The sequence below is a fragment of the Cetorhinus maximus genome, chromosome 3 (genome assembly GCF_964194155.1).
Source record: "Cetorhinus maximus chromosome 3, sCetMax3.hap1.1, whole genome shotgun sequence".
NCBI classification, from domain to species: Eukaryota; Metazoa; Chordata; class Chondrichthyes; order Lamniformes; family Cetorhinidae; genus Cetorhinus; species Cetorhinus maximus.
In genome coordinates this window covers 93,058,173-93,080,535 of record NC_135881.1, presented here as the reverse complement: position 1 = coordinate 93,080,535, position 22,363 = coordinate 93,058,173, and the positions used below count along the sequence as shown (strand labels likewise).

General features: G+C 42.9%; 1 protein-coding gene across 3 annotated transcripts in view; it reads left to right on the top strand.

Annotated features, from left to right (window-relative positions):
- The window catches only part of LOC144678782 (uncharacterized), a 116,280-nt gene that overhangs the window by 42,498 nt on the left and 51,419 nt on the right, over positions 1 to 22,363 (top strand). For 2 of the 3 annotated variants that reach the window (XM_078538685.1, XM_078538686.1), the window contains exons 11-14: positions 8,365 to 8,502; positions 11,270 to 11,362; positions 14,123 to 14,259; positions 18,580 to 18,687. In XM_078538685.1, coding sequence (XP_078394811.1) covers positions 8,365 to 8,502; positions 11,270 to 11,362; positions 14,123 to 14,259; positions 18,580 to 18,687 — 476 coding nt within the window. The remainder of the gene's footprint in view (positions 1 to 8,364; positions 8,503 to 11,269; positions 11,363 to 14,122; positions 14,260 to 18,579; positions 18,688 to 22,363) is intronic. The other variant, XM_078538687.1, reaches the window with a different exon arrangement.

Genomic DNA, 22,363 nt, shown 5'->3' with positions numbered 1-22,363 from the left:
GGACAGTGGAGGTTCAGTCGTTGAGTATGTTCAAGACTGAGATCCATAGATTTCTACATATTTAAAACATCAAGGAATACGGGGATAGTGCAAGAAAATGTTGTTGAAGTAGAAGATCAGCCACGATCTCATTGAATGGCAGAATGGGCTGAATGGCCTACTCCTTTTATTTTTTATGTCCTTGTGCTGGTGAGAGGGAGACTGAAGTAGTCAAAAGCTCAGAGCAATCCTTTGAGCAAGGAAGGAGAGGGTGGCAGCAGATATTTTGGTTGGTGAAGTACAATGCTAATGTAAACAGTGAATGTTGTGCAGCAGTGTGTGTTAATATAAGGACGTGGAGATAGGAGAGTGAAATGCGACAAGTACCAGTTTAAAAAGTGGCAATGGAAGAACAGTTTCAGTAGGGGAACATTTCGGGAAAAGTGACCATAATTCAGTAAGTTTCAAGGTACTGGTGGATAAGGATAACAGGAGTCCTCAGGTTAAGATGCTTAATTGGGGGAAGGCTAATTATAACAGTATTAGGCAGGAACTGAGGAATCTAGACTGGAGGCGGATGTTTGAGGGAAATCAACAACTGACATGTTGGGGGACTTTCAAACGTCAGTTGATAAGAATTCAGGACCGGCATGTTCCAGCTGGGATGAAGGATAAGTATGGCAAGTTTCAGGAACCTTGGATAACGAAGGATACTGTGAGATTAGTCAAAAAGAAAAGGGAAGCATTTGTAAGGGCTAGAAGGCTGAGAACAGATGAAGCCCGTGGAGAATATAAAGGAAGTAGGAAGAAACTTAAGCAAGGAGTCAGGAGGGCTAAAAAGGGTCATGAAAAGTCATTGGCAACCAGGATTAAGGAAAATCCCAAGGCCTTTTATACATATGTAAAAAGCAAGAGGGTAGCCAGGGAAAGGGTAGGCCCACTCAGGGACAGAGGTGGGAATCTGTGTGGAGCCAGAAGAAATGGGAGAGATACTAAATGAGTACTTCTCATCAGTATTCACCAAAGAGAAGGACTTAGCGGTTGATTTGTCTAGGGAAGAGTGTGTAGATAGCCTGGATCATGTTGAGATCAAGAAAGAGGAGGTGTTAGGCATCTTGAAGAATATTAAGGTGGATAAGTCCCCAGGGCCAGATAGGATCTACCCCAGAGTACTGAGGGAGGCAAGGGAGGAGATTGCTGGGGCCTTGACAGAAATCTTTGTATCCTCACTGGCTACGGGTGAGGTCCCAGAGGACTGGAGAATGGCCAATGTTGTTCCATTGTTTAAGAAGGGTAGCAGGGATAATCCAGGAAATTACAGGCCGGTGAGCCTTACATCAGTGGTAGGGAAATTATTGGAGAAGATTCTTCATGACAGGATTTACTACCATTTGGAAGCAAATGGGCGTATTAGTGAGAGGCAGTATGGTTTTGTGAAGGGGAGGTCGTATCTCACTAACTTGATCGAGTTTTTCGAGGAAGTGACAAAGATGATCGACGATGGAAGGGCAGTGGATGTTATCTACATGGATTTCAGTAAGGCCTTTGACATGGCAGACTGGTACAGAAGGTAAAGTCGTACGGGATCAGAGGTGAGCTGACAAGATGGATACAGAATTGGCTTGGTCATAGAAGACAGAGGGTAGCAGTGGAAGGGTGCTTTTCTGAATGGAGAGCTGTGACTAGTGGTGTTCCGCAGGGATCAGTGCTGGGACCTTTGCTGTTTGTAGTATACGTAAATGATTTGGAGGAAAATGTAACTGGGCTAATTAGTAAGTTTGCAGACGACACTAAGGTTGGAGGAGTTGCAGATAGTGTAGGGGATTGTCAAAGGATACAACGGGATATAGATCGGTTGGAGACTTGGGTGGAGGAGTGGCAGATGGAGTTTAATCCGGACAAATGCGAGGTAATGCATTTTGGAAGGTCTAATACAGGTAGGAATTATACAGTAAATGGCAGAACCCTTGAGTGCATCGACGGGCAGAGGGATCTGGGTGTACAGGTCCACAGGTCACAAAGTGGCAACGCAGGTGGATAAGGTAGTCAGGAAGACATATGGCATGCTTGCCTTCATCGGCAGGGGTATTGAGTATAAAAGCTGGGAAGTCATGCTGCAGGTGTATAGAACCTTGGTTAGGCCACACTTGGAATATTGTGTGCAATTCTGGTCGCCACATTACCAGAAGGATATGGAGGCGTTGGAGAGGGCGCAGAGGAGGTTTGCCAGGATGCTGCCTGGTCTGGAGGTTATTAGCTATGAGGAGAGGTTGGAGAAACTCGGATTGTTCTCACTAGAGCGACGGAGATTGAGGAGCGACTTGATAGAAGTTTACAAAATTATGAATGGCATGGACAGAGTAGATAGTCAGAAGCTTTTTCCCAGAATGGAAGAGTCAATTACTAGGGGACATAGATTTAAGTTGAGAGGAGAAAACTTTAGAGGAGATGTGCGGGGCAAGTTTTTTACGCAGAGGGTAGTGAGTGTCTGGAATTTGCTGCCAGAGGAGGTGGTGGAAGCAGGAACGATAGTGGTGTTTAAGAGGCAGCTTGACAAATACATGAATAGGATGGGAATAAAGGGATACGGACCCCAGAAGTGCAAAATGTTTTAGTTTGACAGGCAATATGATCGGCGCAGGCTTGGAGGGCCGAAGGGCCTGTTCCTGTGCTGTACTTTTATTTGTTTTTTGTTCTAATACTAGCTTAACTGTGAAGGCAGAGAAGGGGAGTAGGTTGAATGCAGGATAGGAAAAGGGCCAAGTCCCAGTATGAACTGGATCTATGTGAAAGGGTGGAGAGTTGTATAAGATGGAGTGTCTCTGAAATAAATGTAGAAGACTTTGTGCACCTTTGTGAACTGAGGTGATTGAGGTTGGCTGAGAGTGGCTGTTGACTTAATTTTGAAGTAAGTGGCAGCATGTGGAAAATCCAAACAGCACTTTCCTTTTTAACAACAGCTTACATTTATACTAATGCATTTTAACAAGTTCCAAGGCACTTAACAGTGTGATATCAATAAAAACAATTTGGACTCGTTTGACACAGCTGCAAAAAGCAAAATCGGGGCATGACCAAAAGCTTGATCAAAGAGAGCTTTTAAGACGCATCTTATAAAAGGAGAGAGAGATCTAGGGAGAAAATTTCAGAGCTTGGGGCCAAAGCATATGAAAGCACAGCTGCCGACTGCAGTTTGATTTAAGATCAGGGATGCTCAAGGCCAGAATTAATGGAAAGCAGAAGGCTCATAGAGATGGAGAAGACTGCATAGATATTGAGGGGTTGAGGCCATGGAGGTATTTAAAATCAAGGGTGAGGATTTTAAAATTGAGGCATTGTCAGATGGGGAACCAGAGAGTGTTAACGAGCATTGTTGTGATGGTTGAGTGAGATTTGATGTGAGTTAAGATACAGGCAGCAGAGTTTTGGGTGATCACAGGTTTATGTATGGTGTAAGATGAGAGGCTGACCAGAAGAGCATTGAAATAGTTAAATCTAGAGGTAACAATGGCACAGGTGAGGCTTTAGCAGCAGATAAGCTAAGGCAGGGTTGGAACTGAATAATATTACGAAGGTGTAGGTAGGCAGCTTTGGTGATGGTGTAATTATGTGGTCGGAAATGCATCTTGAAGTCTGAAACACAACAAGTGTGCAAATGGTTTTACTCATCTAAGATAGCTACCATGGATGGAAACTGGCATGAGATGGAGTTTATGGCAAGGCCCAAAGTCAATGGCTTCAATCTTCGTAATATTTAGAGGAAAGTGTGACAAGTCACAGTGCAGAGTGTCGAATGAGGTGGTGTCGAGATAGAGTTGAGTGTAAGCAGCATGCCGCTAGAACCTGATGTGTTTTCGGATTATGTTGCTGAGGAGTGGCATGTAGATATGAACATACAAATTAGGACCAGGAGTAGGCCACTTGGCCCCTCAAGCCTGCTCCACCATTCAGTAAGGTTATGGCTGATCTGATTTTAATGTCATATTCCTGCCTACCCCTGATAACCTTTCACCCCTTTGCTTATCAAGAATCTATCTACCTCTGCCTTAAAGATATTCAAGGACTCTGCTTCAACCATCTTTTGAGGAAAAGAATTCCAAAGCCTCTCAACTCTGAGAATTTTTTTTCCTCATCTCAGTCCTAAATGGGCGACCCCTTACTTTGAAACAGTGATCCCGAGTTCTAGATTCTCCCACAAGAGGAAATATCCTTTCCACATTCACCCTGTCAAGTCCCCTCAGAACCTTGTATGTTTCAATCAAGTCGCCTCCTACTCTTCCAAACTCCAGCAGATACAATCTTAGCCTGTCCAGCCTTCCCTACCTATCCATTCCAGGTATTAATCCAGAAAACCTTCTCTGAACTGCTTCTAATGCATTTACACTTTCCTTAAATAAAGAGACCAATACTGTACACAGTACTCCAGATGTGATCTCTCACCAAGCATAACTGAAACATAACCTCCCTATTCTTGTATTCAATTTGCCTTACAATAAGCGATAACATTCTATTAGCTTTGCTAATTACTTGCTCACCTACATACTAACCTTTTGAATTCATGCAATAGGACACCCAGATCCCTCTGCATCTCAGAGCTGCAATCTCTCACCATTGAGATATATGCCTCTTTTTTTATTTGTCCTGCCAGAATGGACAACCTCACATTTTCCTGCATTTGCCAGATGTTTACCCACTCACCTAACCTATCTATATCCTTTTGTAGCCTCCTTATGCCCTCTTCACAACTTAGGTTCCTACCTACCTTTGTGTGCATCAACAAATTTAGCAGCCATATCATCGATCCCTTCATCCAAATCATTTATTTCAGTTGTAAAGAGTTAAGGCCCCAGCACTGATCCCTGTGACACACCACTTGTCACATCCTGCCAACCAGAATATGAGCCATTTATGCCTACTCTGTTTCTTGTTAGCTAGCCAATCTTCTATCCATGCCCTACACCATGAGAATTTATTTTCCGCAATAACCTTAGGAGTCATTTTATCAATTGCCTTCTGAAAATCTAATTGCAGCACATGCACCAGTTCCCCTTTATCCACGGCACCTGTTACTTCTTCAAAGAACTCCAATAAATTGGCCAAACATGATTTCCTTTTCACAAAGCTATGTTGACTCTGCCTGATTACCTTGAATTTATCTAAGTGCCCTGTTATAATGTCTTTAATAATAGCTTCTAGCATCTTCCCTATGACAGATGGTTCAGCTAACTGGCATATAGTTTCCTGCTTTCTGTCTCCCTCCCTTTTTGAATAAAGGAGCTACATTAGCTATTTTCCAATCTAATGGAACCTTCCCCAAATCTAGTGAGTTTTGCAAAATTGAAAACAACGCATCAACTATCTCACTAGCCACTTGTTTTAAGACCCTAGGATGAAATCCATCAGGACTCAGGGGACTTGTCAACCTGCAGTTTCAGCAATTTGCCAAGTACCACTTCCCTGGTGATTGTAATTTTCTTGAGTTCCTCCCTCCCTTCCAATTCCTGATTTACAGCTATTTCCGGAATATTACTTGTATCTTCTATAGTGAAGACCAATGCAGAATATCTATTCAATTCATCTGCCATCTGCTTATTTTCCATTATTAGTTCCCCAGACTTACTTTCTATAGGACCAACACTCACTTTGTTAACTCTCCTTTTTTAAATATCTATAGAAACTCTTAACTGTCTGTTGTTATACTTCCAGCTAGATTTCTCTCGTACTCCAATTTATCCCCCCTTATTAATCTTTTAGTCATTCTTTGCTGTTTTTTATATTCTCTCCAATCTTCTGACCTGCCACTGATCTCTGCACAATTATGTACTTTTACTTTAAGTTTGATATTATCTTTAACTCTTTTAGTTAACCACAGTTGGTGAATCCTCCCCTTGGAATATTTTGTTCTTGCTGGAATGTATCTATTCTGTGTATTCTGAAATATCTCCTTAAATGTCTGCCACTGAATCTCTAATGACCTATCCTTTAACCTAAATTGCTAGTTCACTTTCGCTAGCTCTGCTTTCATGCTGTCGTAGTTGCCCTTATTTAAGTTCAAATTGCTAGTGTTAGACCCAGTCTTCTCTCCCTTGAACTGAATGTAAAATTCAATCATATTATGATCACTGCTACCTAGGGGCGCCTTCACTATGAGGTCATTAATTAATCTTATCTCATTGCAAAATACCAGGTCCAGTGTAGCCTGCTCCCTGGTTGGGAGCTGATCGAAGAAATCATCCCCAAAACATTCTATGAATTCGTCACCTGTGCTATCTTTGCCCATCTGGTTGTTCCATCCTATATGTAGATTAAAATCCCTCCATGATAATCATCAGACCTTTCTGAAAAGCTCCCACTATTTCTTCTTTGATATCCCATCCTATCATGTGATTATTGTTAGGGAGTCTGTACACCTCTCCCACAAGCGACTTCTTGTCTTTATCATTCCTCATCTCTACCCAAGCCACTTCTATATCCTGGTTTCCTGCCATCCCTCTCCATTGTGTTACGTGTAGATGCAAAATAAAAGGTAGTCATCACGGTAGATCCTTCAAAAATTCGAGGGTAGCAGAGCAAGAATGGGAATAGAAGACATTGCGCAAAATTCCCTGACTACAATTAGATAGGTAAGAATGAAATCAAGCAAGCCAATGTTACCCAGTTAGATGATGGAGGAGAGGCATTGGAGAAGGATAGTGTGCTTAACTGGGTTAAAAACTGTACATGGGTTGAAAAGGGATAGTTTAACACATTCATGGCCACAAAGAATATCAATTGTGACTTTAAAACACAGACTGTTTCAACACTGACCGGACTGGAAACCTGATTGGAGAGATTGAAATAATGGAATTGTGTGAAAGGCATGGATGTGGGAAGTGACAACACGTTCAAAAACTTTGACGAGGAAATGGGTAGTTGGATAAGAATGTGCAAAATTAATTGGAATGCATCTAATGTAAAAATTCAGAATTCTCCATGGAAACATATCCCAGCCTTGCTTCCTAGAAATTAATGACTGATTTTGTGATTTTAGCGTTTTTACATTTGAATTTCCCCTTCAGGCTCTCAATGCAACATTGTTGTGTACCTATTGCTGAAGAACAAAGCATGTATGACGACTTGTTTTTGCATGCCAGGCCACTTTGAGTTGTCAGCTTGTGTGGAATTTAATGTCCCCGCCAGCCCTTGGTGAGTTCGGAGGTTAGTGGGGGATCAGGTGGTGCGGAGACCCCACCACTATCCTGCCTCCATTCCATTGAGTCTGGGGCGAGATGCCAATTGAGTGGGCAATTAAGGGCCTCTTCCCACTCCAGTGGCAAGCGGGGACTCGTCATGCAGGGAGACTGTCCAGCAAGGTTTGCTTGCAACCGACTTGGGGTGGAGGGGAGAGCTGTTCTTCGTTCAAAGTGCCTGATTGAGGGTACTAGTGCTGGAAAGGGGGTGCCTGCTGACAGCCAAACCCTGCCATTTCGTCTGGCCCACTATCCCCAGGCCCCTTGCCAGGAACCCCACCATGATCCCCATCGCACCCTCACTTACCTTTCGCCAGGGATCTCTGGTGAAAACCCAGGTGATTTACCAGCAGCAGCCACCACTCCCGGTGACACTACCAGTAATGGAGAGTCGCCGGCCTTTAAATTGCTGGCAGCTCACGGGGGGTATGATTTCTGTCTCACTAGGGGAGGTCCTGGAATTAAATGTCCCCCCGTGGAGCGCCGGCTACACAAATCCCGCTGTCAATTAGGGACTTAATTCCCTTGGGGCTCCCAGAGATTAGGTTGGCGGGGCTGCCACTATTTTAGTGCTGGACATAAGGCCATTCCCCCACTGCCCTCCTTAAATTCTGACCCTTTTTTTGATGATATTGATAACCGTTGCTGTTTTTCTAGATTGAAGTGTATGTTCTGGGGCAGAATCTTAATCCGGGTGAAAGACCATTGTCCGAACTGCTTCTGGCGCCCTTGTACAAATTCGTTCATATGTAGATTACATTGCTACGTTATGAACAAGTTGGACAATATTGCCATGTTGTACAGTATTGTTTCCTTGGTACTAGGCAGTCTTCTTTCTATAGCTGATGTACCTTGTTATTCTGACATACAAATGAAGAAGTTTTTTTTCTCTTATAGCTGTTTTTACTCGTCCCCTACTCCATACTGCTGTCTTCCATTGTTTTCTATTAGTTTTGCACTGTGCCCTTTTGTTTTTATCTTGCACTGTATGTTTAACTTTCTCTTTGTAATTCTTTATCTATGCCTAAACCTCACATTTTTGGTCTTTCTAAAGTTTTCTATGCTTTTTCTTATGTCTCATGTCAATTCTCATAATCAGTGTCTCTCGCATGTACTCCTCTATTGATGTACTTAGTTTGTATATTTAACCTTAAAGCCCAGGACACAAAGGAAAATGAGAACTGGACTGGGATGTACCTCTATCCAGATGGTCTTCCTATCAATCTCCCAGTGGATCCGAAGCCACAGCCCCGACCGGTACTGGCACGTCAGGAAGCCACTGCAACACATGGAGGTGAGGAAAGAAAGTCAAGATTGCATGAGAGATTGCAGCAAAAGCCTGAAGGCTTGCAGGGTGTAATAGGAATTGGAGGCGTAATGTGGGCACTACTCTGTTGTTGGCTACTACTAAGCTGGCAGCACAGGATCTGAAGTCTCTGCTATCTGCTTTGTACATACATTTATATTTGAGTTTTTGATTTATCCCAGCATAGATTAGTTATCGAGTAGTGGAAAAAGACAGATTAGGCAGATGTTTTATACTGATGGTTTATTTTGAATATTTCTATGGAATTATGACAAAAATACCCTATGATGCTTGGTCCTCTTTGACACAGCTGACCACACCATCCTCCTCCACCTCTCCAATGTTGTTTAGCTGGGTGGGACTGCACTCGCATGATTACATTCTTTCTAATCATAGCCAGAGTATCACGTGCAATGGCTTCGCCTTCCTCTCCCACACCTTTACCTCTGGTGTCCCCCAAGGTCTATGCTTGGCCCCCTCCTATTTCTCACCTACACCCTGCCCCTCAGCGATATCATCCAAAAAGCACAGCACTAGTTTCCACATGTACACTGACGATACCCAGTTCTACCTCAACACCACCACTCTCGACTCCGCCACTGTCTCTCAATTATCAGACTTCTTCATTGACGTCCAGTCTAGATGAGCAGAAACTTGATCTAATCAAATATTGGGAAGACTGAAGCCATTGCCTTCTGTTCCTGCACAAGCTCCATTCCCTAGCTATTGACTCCACCCCTCTCCCTGGCAACTGTCTTGGGCTGTACACAACCTTGATGTCATAGTTGACCCCAAGATGAACTTCCAAACAAAATTAAGCCTGCCTATTTCTACCTCTGTAGCATTGCTTGACTTCACTACTTCCTCAGCTCACCTGCTGAATCCCTCATTCATGTCTTTGTTACCTTTAAATTTGACTATTTCAATGGACTTCTGGCTGACCATCCACATTCTACCCTCAGCAGGCTTGAGGTTGTCAAAGACTTTGCTGCCCATGCCTAACTTGCACTAAGTCTTCAACTATCACCCGTGTTTGCTGATCTATATTGGCCTCGATTTTAAATTTCTCCTTGTTTTCAAATCCCTCCATGGCTTTGTTCCTCCTAACCCTAATGCAGCCCCACAACCATATTCTGAGTTGCTGCAATTCTCCCTGATTTTAATCCCACTGCCATTGCTGGCCATGTCTTCAGCTGCTTTGTCCTTTAGCTTTGGAATTCCATCCCTAACATCTCCCTCTTTTTACCTCTCTTTCCTCGTTGAAGATGCTCCTTAAAATCCAACTCTTTGACCAAGCATTTGGTCATTTGTTCAATATCTCCTTATGTGAATCAGTGTCGCCTTTTGCTTTTTAGTACTCCTGTTATTTATCTCGGGTGTTTTATTATATTAAGAAGTGCTTACAATGTTTCAGCCATTGAATCTTGAGTCTGAAAAGCAACTACATGTATCTGCAAAATATATGTTTCATATTATCCATTAAACATTTCCTGTAAAATGCCAAGAATTGTGAACATTTCACAATTGTTATAATTATTGTTGAACCGTGTTTTTTTAAATTCATTCATGGGATGTGAGCGTTGCTGGCTAGGCCAGCATTTATTGTCCATCTCTAATTTCCTTTGAGAGTGTGGTGGTGAGCTGCCTTCTTGAACCACTGCAGCCTATGTGGTGTATGTACAACCACAGTGCTGTTGCGGGGCGGGGTGGGGGGGAGTTCCAGGATTTTGACCCAGTGACAATGAAGGAACAGCGATATATTTCCAAGTCAGGATGGTGAGTAGCTTGGAGGGGAACTTCCAGGTATTGGTGTTCCCATGTTTCTGCTGCCCTTGTCCTTCTAGATGGTAGTGGTCGTGGGTTTGGAAGGTGCTGTCCAAGGAGCCTTGGTGAGTTCCTGCAGTGCATCTTGTGGATAGTACACACTGCTGCCACTGTTCATCAGTGGTGGAGGCATTGAATGTTTGTGAATGGGGTGCCAATCAAATGGGTTGCTTTTTCCTAGATGGTGTCAAACTTCTTGAGTGTTGTTGGAGATGTACTCATGCAGATAAGTGGAGAGTATTCCATCACACTCCTGACTGGTGCCTTGTAGGTGGTGAACAGGCTTTGGGGAGTCAGGAGGTGAGTTACTTGCCACAGGATTCTGAGCCTCTGACGTGTTCTTGTAGCCACAGTATTTATATGGCTGGTCCAGTTCAGTTTCTGGTCAATGCTAACCCCCAAGATGTTGATAGTGGGGGATTCAGCAATGGTAATGCCATTGAATGTTACATAAAAATATTCGTACAACTGGTTCAAACACAAATATGATTTCACACTAGGAAGGTCCCAAGCTTGATAACTGGTCTTTGCATAGTTAGCTGATTGCTGTTTGGACAGCAGAAGGACTGTGCTATTGCCCTTAATGTCCCCCGTTTGGGAAAATCGGCCATAGCTCTGCAGCTGATTACTATCCGGTGACTTCTGCTGAAAAGTGTATTTCAGTTTAGGGCTGGCTGAATGGTGGAGCATGTTCTTGCTAACAGTCTGCTAACAGCTGTTTAGGCTTGTGTGTGAAGAATAGCTCATTGGGCCTGGTACCAGTGTGCTGCCAGAACTTAACATGACCTCTAGCTGGCATGAATCAGCACCTCAAAGAGAGGAATGGAGAGAATTGATGTGGGCTGGGCAAGGGAGGGCTTGGAAAAGAGGTTAACAATAATTTCAATTCTTAGCACTCATTCTGTTGTATCTAATTTTGGTTTACTTTTAGCAGCTGCCGCAGTTAATGACCTGTTAAGTGCTATAGGATCAAAACTTCTGGAAGATCACATCACAAACTCTGATTTTGAGGAGACTATAATAGGTATTTTTCAATATTTTCAGTATGAAATGTTTTACTATGCATTTTCCTATGACTTGCTGATGTATATATTTTTTTAAAGTAAATTTGCTTCAGAAAACTACAAAAAATACTGCTCCCTGTTGTGCTGTATTGAGACATTGCAGGATTTATTTTCCTCTGGTGTAAGTCAATTGGTGTTAATCTTGTCAGGATGGTAATTTGTGATAAGTACTTAATATTCTCTGCTCTGCGCTAAGGAAAGCAGAGAAAAAGTTAAGATTTGCTAGAGGTGTTTGATAGGTCTGCAAGGATCAATGCTTGAGTTTCAGCCGTTTACAATCTATATTAATGACTTAGATGAGGAACGTTAGTCATGGCTCAGTTGATAGCTAGCACTTAGACCTCTCAGTCAGAAGATAGCTTATTCAAGTTTTGGGGTATCTGATGACCATGGAAGGCATTATGCAAAACTATGCCTTTCTTTCTACAAACAGACTGAGTGTAATGCATCCAGCTTTGCTGATTATCGAAAATTTGGCAGAATAGTACGCCGTGAGGAGGATGCAAAGGGATATAGTTAATTTAATCAGGATGACCAACTGTCCCATATATTTGTGGATGCGTTGACATGTTTATTTGCGCTCATCAGGAAAAACATGAGTGCCTAATTTCAAATGACCAGAACAATTTATACTACTGGTGAAAAGGGTGCTGACTGGTTGGCAAGACAACTCTGATTTTTATTTATTCATTCATGGGATGTGGGCTACGCTGGCTGGGCCAGCATTTATTGCCCATCCCTAATTGCCCTTGAGAAGGTGGTGGTAAGCTGCCTTCTTGAACCGCTGCGGTCCATGTGGTGTAGGTACACCCACAGTGCGGTTAGGAAGGGAGTTCCAGGATTTTGATCCAACGACAGTGAAGGAATGGTGATATATTTCCAAGTCAGGATGGTGAGTGGCTTGGAGGGGAGCTCCCAGGTGGTGGTGTTCCCATCTATCTGCTGCCCTCGTCCTTCTGGATGGTAGTGGTCATGGGTTTGGAAGGTGCTGTTGAAGAAACCTTGGTGAATTTCTGCAGTGCATCTTGTAGATGGTACACACTGCTGCTACTGTGCGTTGGTGGTGGAGAGAGTGAATGTTTGTGGATGTGCTGCCAATCAAGCTGGCCGCTTTGTCCTAGACATTATCAAGCTTCTTGAATGTTGTGGGAGCTTCAATCATCCAGGCAAGTGGGGAGTATTCCATCACACTCCTGACTTGTGCCTTGTAGATGGTGGACAGGCTTTGGGGAGTCAGGAGGTGAGATACTCATCACATGATTCCTAGCCTCTGACCTGCTCTTGTAGCCACAGTATTTATATGGCTAGTCCAGTTCAGTTGTTGGTCAATGGTAAGCCCCCCAGGATGTTAATAGTGGGGGATTCAGTGATTGTAATGCCATTGAACATCAAGGAGCAATGGCTAGACCCTCTCTTGCTGGAGAATGTTCATTGCCTGACACTTGTGTGTCACAAATGTTATTTGCCACTTGTGAGCCCAAGCCTGGATATTGTCCAGGTCTGCTGCATTTGGACATGGGCTGCTTCAGTATCTGACGAGTTGCGAATGGCATGAACTTTGTGTAATCATCTGTGAACACCCCCACTTCTGACCTTATGATGGAATGAAGGTCATTAATGAAGCAGCTGAAGATGGTTGGGCCTAGGACACTACCCTAGGGAACCCCTGCAGTGATGTCCTGGAGCTAAGATGACTGACCCTCCAGCAACCACAACCATCTTTCTTTGCGCTAGGTATGACTCCAACCAGCAGAGAGTTTTCTCCCTGATCCGTATTGACTCCAGTTTTGCTAGGGCTACTTGATGCCTCACTCGGCCAAATGTGGCCTTGATGTCAAGGGAAGTCACTCTCATCCCACCTTGGGAGTTCAGTTCTTTTGTCCATGTTTGAACCAAGGCTGTGATGTGGTCAGGAGCTGAGTGACCCTGGCGGAACCCAAACTGGGCATCAGTGAGCAGGTTATTGCTAAACAAGTGCAGCTTGTTAGCGCTGTTGATGACCATTTCCAGTACTTTACTGATGATGGAGAATAGACTGATGGGGCGATAATTGGCTGGGTTGGATTTGTCCTGCTTTGTGTGTACAGGACATACCTGGGCAATTTTCTACATAACCGGTTAGATGTCAGTGTTGTAGCTGTACTGGAATAGCTTGGCTAGGGGTGCGGCAAGTTCTGCAGCATAAGTCATCAGCACTATTGCCGGAATATTGTCAGGGCCCATAGCCTTTGCAGTATCCAGTGCCTTCAGTCATTTCTTGATATCATGTGGAATGAATATAATTGGCGAAGGTGTTGCCATGGTGAAAGCAATGGGGAGCTATTGGCTCCCCAAGCTTCTGGGTAATTCGAAACAGGCTTGAGGCTTGTACGTATTCCTTATTGAACAAAGAAATCAGCCCCAAAAACTAGGGTCGCAGATCTTACAATGGGAGTGAACTTATTAATCTTGTATTGACATCAGGTAATTTGGCTATTACTTTGCATTTTGAATTAGCAAAGTATGCAGAAAGTGTAAAAATATTCAACTTGTATGAAATGCAGAGTGCAGTAGGTACCTTTATTGATTCAAGTTTGTTTTTCATGTTTCTCCATTTCTTTGTTTTAATGCCTGTGAGCAAAATTCCTAAATTGTGGACACACTAGTGTTGTGTGGCCAAATTTCTTAGGAATTGAGTCCTCTGGGCTGAGAGAGTAATATATATTTATTTCCATTCACAGGGTTGGATTTTGTGACTGAATACCATTATGTTGGAAAAACTGAACCATTATATTACTGTGAACTGTGCACTTGTGAATTGCCTCTACAGTGTGTTCTGGCACATATCTTTGGACTTAAACACAAGATGCGTTATGTAGTAAGTATACAGTCTATAAATGTACTACATACTATAAATACATATAAATATATTTACTTTGCATATTTGTCATTTGTACTGTAGAATTTGTGTAGAAATATCATCCTAGCCTGAATTGAACAGACAAATTGCAAATACCATATTTCCCTATTGAGATGATGGTGGACAACACTGACCTAGACTGCCAAGAAATGTTACTCTGGCAGGAATCTCCAAAAATACATTGGATGTGACCACCTTCTTGAAATGGTGCTTGACTGTTGCTTATTTACTTGTATCATTGATATATTTGGCAAGGAAATTGATGACTTTTTAAAAAAGTTGCAGCAAACATTAGAACTGGATGAATGGATATTTGGTCAAATGTTGATTCAGCATTGCTTGAAATACATGTTAACCACTAATAATTCCCACTTGGTTACTGTACATATTTTAGTTCTCAGTTCACACTCCACCCTCAACCTTGTAATTTTTAAATTTGTTTTTGCGATGCGACAGTCGCATATTGACCATCCCTACCTGCCCTTGAGAAAGTGGTGCTGAACTGCCTTCTTGACCTGCTGCATGCGGTTTAGGTAAATTGATAATTGCGTTGGGGAGAGAATTCCATGATTTTGATCCAGCGATGGTGAAGGAACAATGATGTGGTTCCAAGTCAGGATGGTGAGTGACTTGGAGAGGAACTTGCAGGTGGTGGTGTTCCGATGTGCCTGCTGCCCTTATCTGGTAGGTGGAAGAGGGTTCACAGTTTTCAAAAATGCTGTTTAAAGAGCTTGGCGAGTTGCAGCAGTGCATCTTGTAGACAGTAAACACTGCTTCCATTGTGCACCAGTGGCGGAGGCAGTTTACAGTAGTGGATGGGATCAAGTGGACTGCCTTGTCCTGGGATGGTTCAAGCTTGTGTTGCTGGAGCTGCACTCATCTAGGCAAGTGGAGAGTATTCCATCACAATACTGACTTGTTGTTGGTGGACAGGTTTTGGAGGGGTCAAGAGGTGAATTACTTGTCTCAGAATGCCCAGTCTCTGACCTGCTCTTGTAGCCACAGTATTTATATGGCTGGTACAGTTCAGTTTCTGGTCAGTGGTAACCCCAGGATGTAGACAATGGGGGATTCAGTGATGGTAATGTAGTTGAATGTCAAGCATAGATGATTAGATTCTCTGTTAGAGATAATCATTGCCTGGTATATCTGTGGCATGAATTTTACTTGCCACTTATCAGCCCAAGCCTGAATGTTGTCCAGGTCTTGCTTTATATGGACACGACCTGCTTCGGTATCTGAGGAGTTGCAAATGGTGCTGAACATTGCGCAATAATCAGCAAACATCCCCACTTCTGACCTTATGATGGTTGGAAAGGCATTGATGAAGCAGCTGAAGATGGTTGAGCTTCGGACACTATCCTGAGGAATTCTTACAGCTACACCCTGGGGCTGAGATGATTGATTTTCAAAAGCCACAATCATTTTTCTTTGTGGTAGGTATGACTCAACCAATGGGGAGTTTTCTCCCTGACTCCTATTTTGACTTAAATTTTGCTGGGGTTCCTTGGTCAAATACAACCTTTATGTCAAGGGCAGTCACTGTCACCTTAACAAATTCATCTCGCTTGAAACAAAAGATGCGTCCAGAGGAGGTGTGAATGGCAGAATAATGAACTGCTGCTGTCCAGAAGCAAAAATAGGAAAAAACAGCAAGATTAAGACCAAAACATGCAAAGAAAAGGAAACAAAATGGGGGCAGAGATTAAGGTCTGAGGTCTGAAATTACTAACTTTCTAAATGTTGAGTCCGGAAGGCTATAAAGTGCTGAATCAAAAGGTGAGGTGCTGTGCCTTCAGCTTGTATTGGGCTTCATTGGACCACTGCAATAGACCTAGGACAGATGTCAGCTTGAGAGCAAGTTGGAGAATTAAAATAGTAGGCCACTGAAAGCTCTGAATCTTTCTTGCAAACTAATTTAAGGTGTTCGCAAAGCGGTCACCAATCTGCATTTTATCCCCACAGATCAAAGCTGAGCATTTGAGGTCCTGTGGGCCATCGGCAACAGAAGAACTGTGTTCAGCCACAGTCTGTAACCTCATGGCCTGCCATATTCCTGACACTTTTGTTTCTATCAAGATAGGGGACCAACCCTGGTTCAATGAAAAATGTACAAGAGTATACCAGGAGCAGCATGCTTAGAAATGAGGTGCTAATCTAGTGGAGCTACGCTGGACAATTTGCATGCTAAACAGTGGAAGCCGGTTTAGACAGAGCTAAGCGACCCCAAAATGGATCTGATCAAACTTCTGTAGCCTTGCCCACATCCAGTTGTGGAAGATAGTGGACAATTGAACAACTAGCCGGAGGAGGAGGAGGCACCAAAAATACCCCCATCCTTGGATGATAGGGGAGTCCAGCATGTCAGTACCAAAGACAAGGCTGAAGCACTTGAAACCATCTTCAGCCAAAAGCGCCCAGTGGATAATCCATCTCCACCTTCTGAGGTTCTCACAATCAAAGATGCCAATCTTCAGACAGTTCGATTCACTCCATGTGACATCATGAAAAGGCTAAAGGTACTTGATATAGTAAGGGCTGTGGGCTCTGACAACATCTCAGCTGTAGTTGAAGACTTGTGCTCCAGAACAGGCCGCGTCCCTAGCCAAGTTGCGCCAGTACAGCTACAACACAGGTATCTACTCAACCATGTGGAAAATTGCCCAGGAATGTCCTGTCTACAAAGAGCAGGACAAGTCCAATCAGTCAATTCTTGATTATCAACAAGTGATGGAAGGGTTTGTCGATAGTGCTATCAAGTGACACTTAGACAACAACAATTTATTCACCAACGTGCAGTTTGAGTTCTACTGGGGCCACTCAGCTCCAGACCTCATTATAGCTTTGGTCCAAACATGGCCAAAAGAGCTGAATTCCATAGCTGAATCTAACCATCTCCCCAGACATTACCATTTCTAAATCCCTCACCATCAACATACTTGGGGTTACCAGTGTTCAGAAACTTAAGTGGACATGCCATATAATTACTGTGGCTACAAGAGCAGGTCAAAGCCTGGGAATTCTACGACGATTAACTCACCTAACTCCCCAGAGCCTGTCTCTCATCTTCAAGACACACATTGGAAGTGTGATGGAGGACTTGCCTTGGTGCGTACAGCTCCAACACAAGAAGCTTGACCCCATCCAGAACAAAGCAGCCCACTTGATCGGTGCCCCATCCACCAAAACTCACTCCTGTGACCAGTGCACAATGGAAGCAGTGCTTACTTTCTGCAAGATTCTCTGCAGCAACTCGCCAAACCTCCTTCAACTGCACCTTCAAAACCCAAAACTTCTATCACCTAGGACAAGGCCAGCAGACGCATGGGAATACCACCTGTTAGTTTCACTCCAAGCTACAAACCATGCTGACTTGGAAATTTAACACCATTTCTTCACTATTGCTGGATCAAATCCTGGTGCTTCCTTCCTAACAGCACTGTGGGTGTACTTAGGCATGCTTTGCAAGAAATAAGGGCAAATAGGGATGACAAGCAAATGATGGCTTACCAGCGATGTTCATGCTTTATGAAAGAATGAAATAAAAATGGGGACAGGGGGAGTGAAGGAACCAAAATTCTGAGTGTCGGATTTCAGACACTGAACAGGAACCATGTAAAGTGGGTGTTACAATGAGGGTACAATGAGCTTCAGTTTGAATGTACATTTGAATTGTGAAAAGCACCCTGCAGTGCAATTATAGATTCTAGATCGTATATAGAGAGGTAGTTTTGATCTGTATAAACAGGGTAGCATATTGGTGGTCACAGCTTTGTCACAGGTGATGGGAATAATTTGAGGTAATGAATTGAGCTTTGGACATTAATGCATATCAGAATGAGTGAGATTTTTTTTTCGCCGTCTTCCTCCCTGCTGACCCCAGCATTCCTCCTGTTGTATTAGTACCTGGCAACACTACTATTGGTGTGAGCGCTACCAGTTCTAAAAGTGAACAATTAGGAAATACTCCTGGATGAAAAACACAGTTACCTCTCCTATAGCCTATAAAAATAAATTGATTATTTGTCTTGGGGGAGGAGGTCAAAAATAAATGACCATTAGTCCTAGAGTGAATATCAAGGTACTAAACAACTGCTCTTGCTCAGTGCTAGTTTGCTTAACAAATGAAAAGTGCTGATGTTTTTTTTTGTTCATGATTTATCTTCTATGCCAATGTCAAAACATTTGGTTAAATGTGGACCATGCTAGAATGCTCTATTTATATGGCTATTGGTGATTTTCCATGCATAAGGCATATTTATTGTGTCTATTTTTCAGAAAAAAAGGCATCCAGAGTTATTGAAAGTAAATACAGGAAAATATAAAACAATTGTCAAGAAGAAAGCAGCTGAAATTGAAAAGATAGATGGAAGAGGAAGGATTCGGGTAAGTATGCATCATGAAATGCTCGTTATAGGAGCAAATTGAATCCATGACAAATAGTGTCAAAACCAGTTCCATCCCCTTGTCTGACCACTGTCTGAGGCTGGACTATACTGTTCACAACGTTGGAGTCCTCTTTCACCCCGTGTTTGCAGACCTGGTGCTGGCTCCCGGTGCCGTGATACCTCAAATTTCAAATTCTCATTGTTGTATTAAAATCTGTCCTTGACCTTGTTGCATTCTATTTCTGTAACTTTCTTCAGCCCTCCAAAAACTGTTCTTTAATTCCGACCTCTTGTACATTCCTGAATTTCCTTGCCCCATCAGGTGGGTTGCGCCTTCAGCTGTCTAGATCCAAACTCCAATTCCCTCTCTGAACGTCTTTACCATTCTACTTCCCTCTCCCACCTTGGAGACGCTTGTTAAAAACTTTACCAAAAATTTTGCTTGCCTATTCTTATATCTCCTTATACGACTAGCTGTCAAGCAGGCGTCAAAATAATTTTCTATTTTGAGGGGTCTTCTTGAGATTTACACGAAGGCGGCTTCTTGATTTTCAGGGGCACCTTCTTCATTCTCACTAACTCCTTTATTAGGTGATGCAGTCACAAAGTAACATTACCTTCTATATTTGTGTTGATATTTTTAAGGTTTCCTCCTTTAGATAGAAAATGTAGCACAAATACCAAAGACTAATACAAAAACAAAAATATAAACACCTGGAAAAACTCAGCAGGTCTGACAGCATCTGCGGAGAGGAACACAGTTAACGTTTCGAGTCCATATGACTCTTCAACGGAACTGTTCTGTTGAAGAGTCATACGGACTCGAAACGTTAACTGTGTTCCTCTCCGCAGATGCTGTCAGACCTGCTGAGTTTTTCCAGGTATTTTTATTTTTGCTTTTGTTTTTGTTTTGGATTTCCAGCATCCGCAGTTTTTTGCTTTTACCAAAGACTAATAGATGTGTTTGTATGTTATATAAAACTTGTAATTAGGAATCTATAAACAACATGTTTTTGTTAATTTATTATAAACAAATCTCCCATATTCCGTTTCTAAAATGAAAATTCTAACTACTTGACACAAGGTAACTTATTGGGACTGAGTCTCACATCTGCAGCCCCTTTTAAAAATTAATTGCAATTAGCGCTCTCCAGCATTCTTTAGTTTTGTTCTGCCAATTTCAGGCTTCTTTCCCCCTCAAGACTTTTGTTTAAAGTGAGTGCTGACAAACACATCAGGATGCTGGCTTCCAAACATCCTACTATGCAGTAAGAGGACCACACCCAAATTAATGACCCAACTGATAACTTAGGTAAGAATCATTTTGAAAAGTTTAAAGGGGATGCTAATTCACTGAGCCAATATAAAAGAGACAAAAACCTAAAGGATATAGTAATCTGGTGCAGAGTGAGGACACAAGCTACCTCACCTCCCAACCATCCTCTCTACCACCCCCCGCCCCCCCCACCCCCCACTTAGTTGCTCAGCAGCTCCACTCTCCAACCCCTGAAGTTTCTTCCCACCCCTCTGCCAGGTTACTGATCCCTGCAATCCATCCCTCCCACACTGAACCCTACAGAGTTTCCCTCCCTTTCTGAGTCAAACAGTCTCTCCCTTCCCCCTTCCTCATTGACCACCACCATTGTTACCTCCACTGCTGCTGCCCCCTGACATTGTAGGTCAGCGGCCAAAACACCTCATGGTGCTTACAAAGAGAATTAGCAATAAAAAATTTGACACCAAGCCACTGAGAGCGATTTCAATACAGATGGCAAAAACTTGGTCGAAGAGTTAAGTTTTAAGGAGAATCTCAAAGGTGGAGAGGGAAGTAGAAGCTGAAAGGTTTGGGGAGGAAATTCCAGGGCCAAAGGACCAGGCAGCTGAAGGCACAACTGCCAATGACGGAGCAATTGGGAATGTGCAAGATGCCAGAATTGGAGATGCACAGGTATCTCAATGGCTTTTAGAGCTGGAGGACTTTACATAGAAAAGGAGAAGGAAGGCCATGGATGGATTGAAAGCAGGGATGAGGATTTTTAAACTGAGGCAGTGTCAAACTAGGAGCTAGTATAGATCAGCAAAGATAAAAGCAAAAAACTGCGGATGCTGGAAATCCAAAACAAAAATAAAAATACCTGGTAAAACTCAGCAGGTCTGACAGTATCTGCGGAGAGGAACACAGTTAACGATTCGAGTCCGTATGACTCTTCAACAGAGTTCCGTTGAAGAGTCATAAACGGACTCAAAACGTTAACTGTGTTCCTCTCCGCAGATGCTGTCAGACCTGCTGAGTTTTTCCAGGTATTTTTATTTTTGTTTTAGATCAGCAAAACAGGGATGATGAGTGAATGGGATTTGGTATGAATTAAGATATAGACAGCAGAGTTTTGGAAGAGCGCACATTTATGTTGGGTGGAAGTTGGGAGGCCAGTCAGGACAGCATTGAAATAACTGAGTGATAACGAAGGCATGGATGAGGAATGCAGCAGGAAATGAGCTGAGGCAGAATTGGAATCAGAGGTGGTGGAGTCGGGCAGTCTTGGCGATGGACTGTACATGTAGTCAGAAGCTCAACTAAGGTTCAAAAACAACACCAAGGTTGTGAATAGCCTGGAGACAGATGGTAACGACGGTCAGGGATTCAAGTTTGTGGCAGGGGCCAAAGACAGTAAATCCAGTCTATCCAGTATTTAAACATAGGGAGGAGAATTTTAAATTGGAAGCTTTAGGGGACCAGGAACTAATGTGGGTCAGCAGGCACAGTCGTAGTGGGTGAATAAGTCTACGGGCAGGAACAGGATTGAGTCCTTCTTCCACTCTATGGTGCTTTTTGAGTCAACGATGCTATGAGAATAATGACCCCAATTCCAAGAGGTATAAGTGATGAGGAATTTCTCCATTCCTAAACCCTGGCAGTCATTCACAACCAGAAGTTCTTTTTAATGTAAGAATCAATTCCAGATTTGCCAATTTAATGTTTTTTTTCTCATCAATAATTGCCATACTTTGGGCATAAAGTGGGCACTAATCAGAAAATGAAAGACATTGGTCATGGTAGATTCCCTCACATTTTACACATTGTGAGGGTTTCCATTGCTAAAGCATCAAGGAGCTAAATACTTGAGTTGTGGCGATGTTGTTTTGACATGCATGCAACATTTTTCTATTGTGTTATAGATGACCCTGACAAAGCTGCAATCATTGTTCGTCCCTTGTTGTCCTGAGGTGTTGGTTGGCTTTCACTTTAAACTGTTGTAGTCCTTGTAACAATGATGCTCTCTAAATTTAAGTAGAAATTTCTAGGTTTGTGGCCCAGCAGTGATGAAAGAATGGCAGTATGTTTCTTAAGATGTTATGTCACTTGGAGGAGATTCTGGAACTGATATTCTTATATTCTTGTGTTCCTGCTGCTGTTCTTCATGGTAAAAATTACTTTTTAAGTAGGTTTAGTGTGGCCTGCAGTGCAGCCTGTAAATAGAATGTACTGCAGCTACAGTGCGCTAATAGTAGAGGGGATAGATATCAAGTCCACTGGAGGTATGCTAATCAAGCAGAGTGCACTGTTCTGGATGCTGTTGAGCATCGAATGTCATAGCGACACTCATCCACATGAGTGCCGAGTGATCTGTCAAGCTCCTGACTTGAGCCTTGTGGGTCCTGGAGGAGTTTTGAGG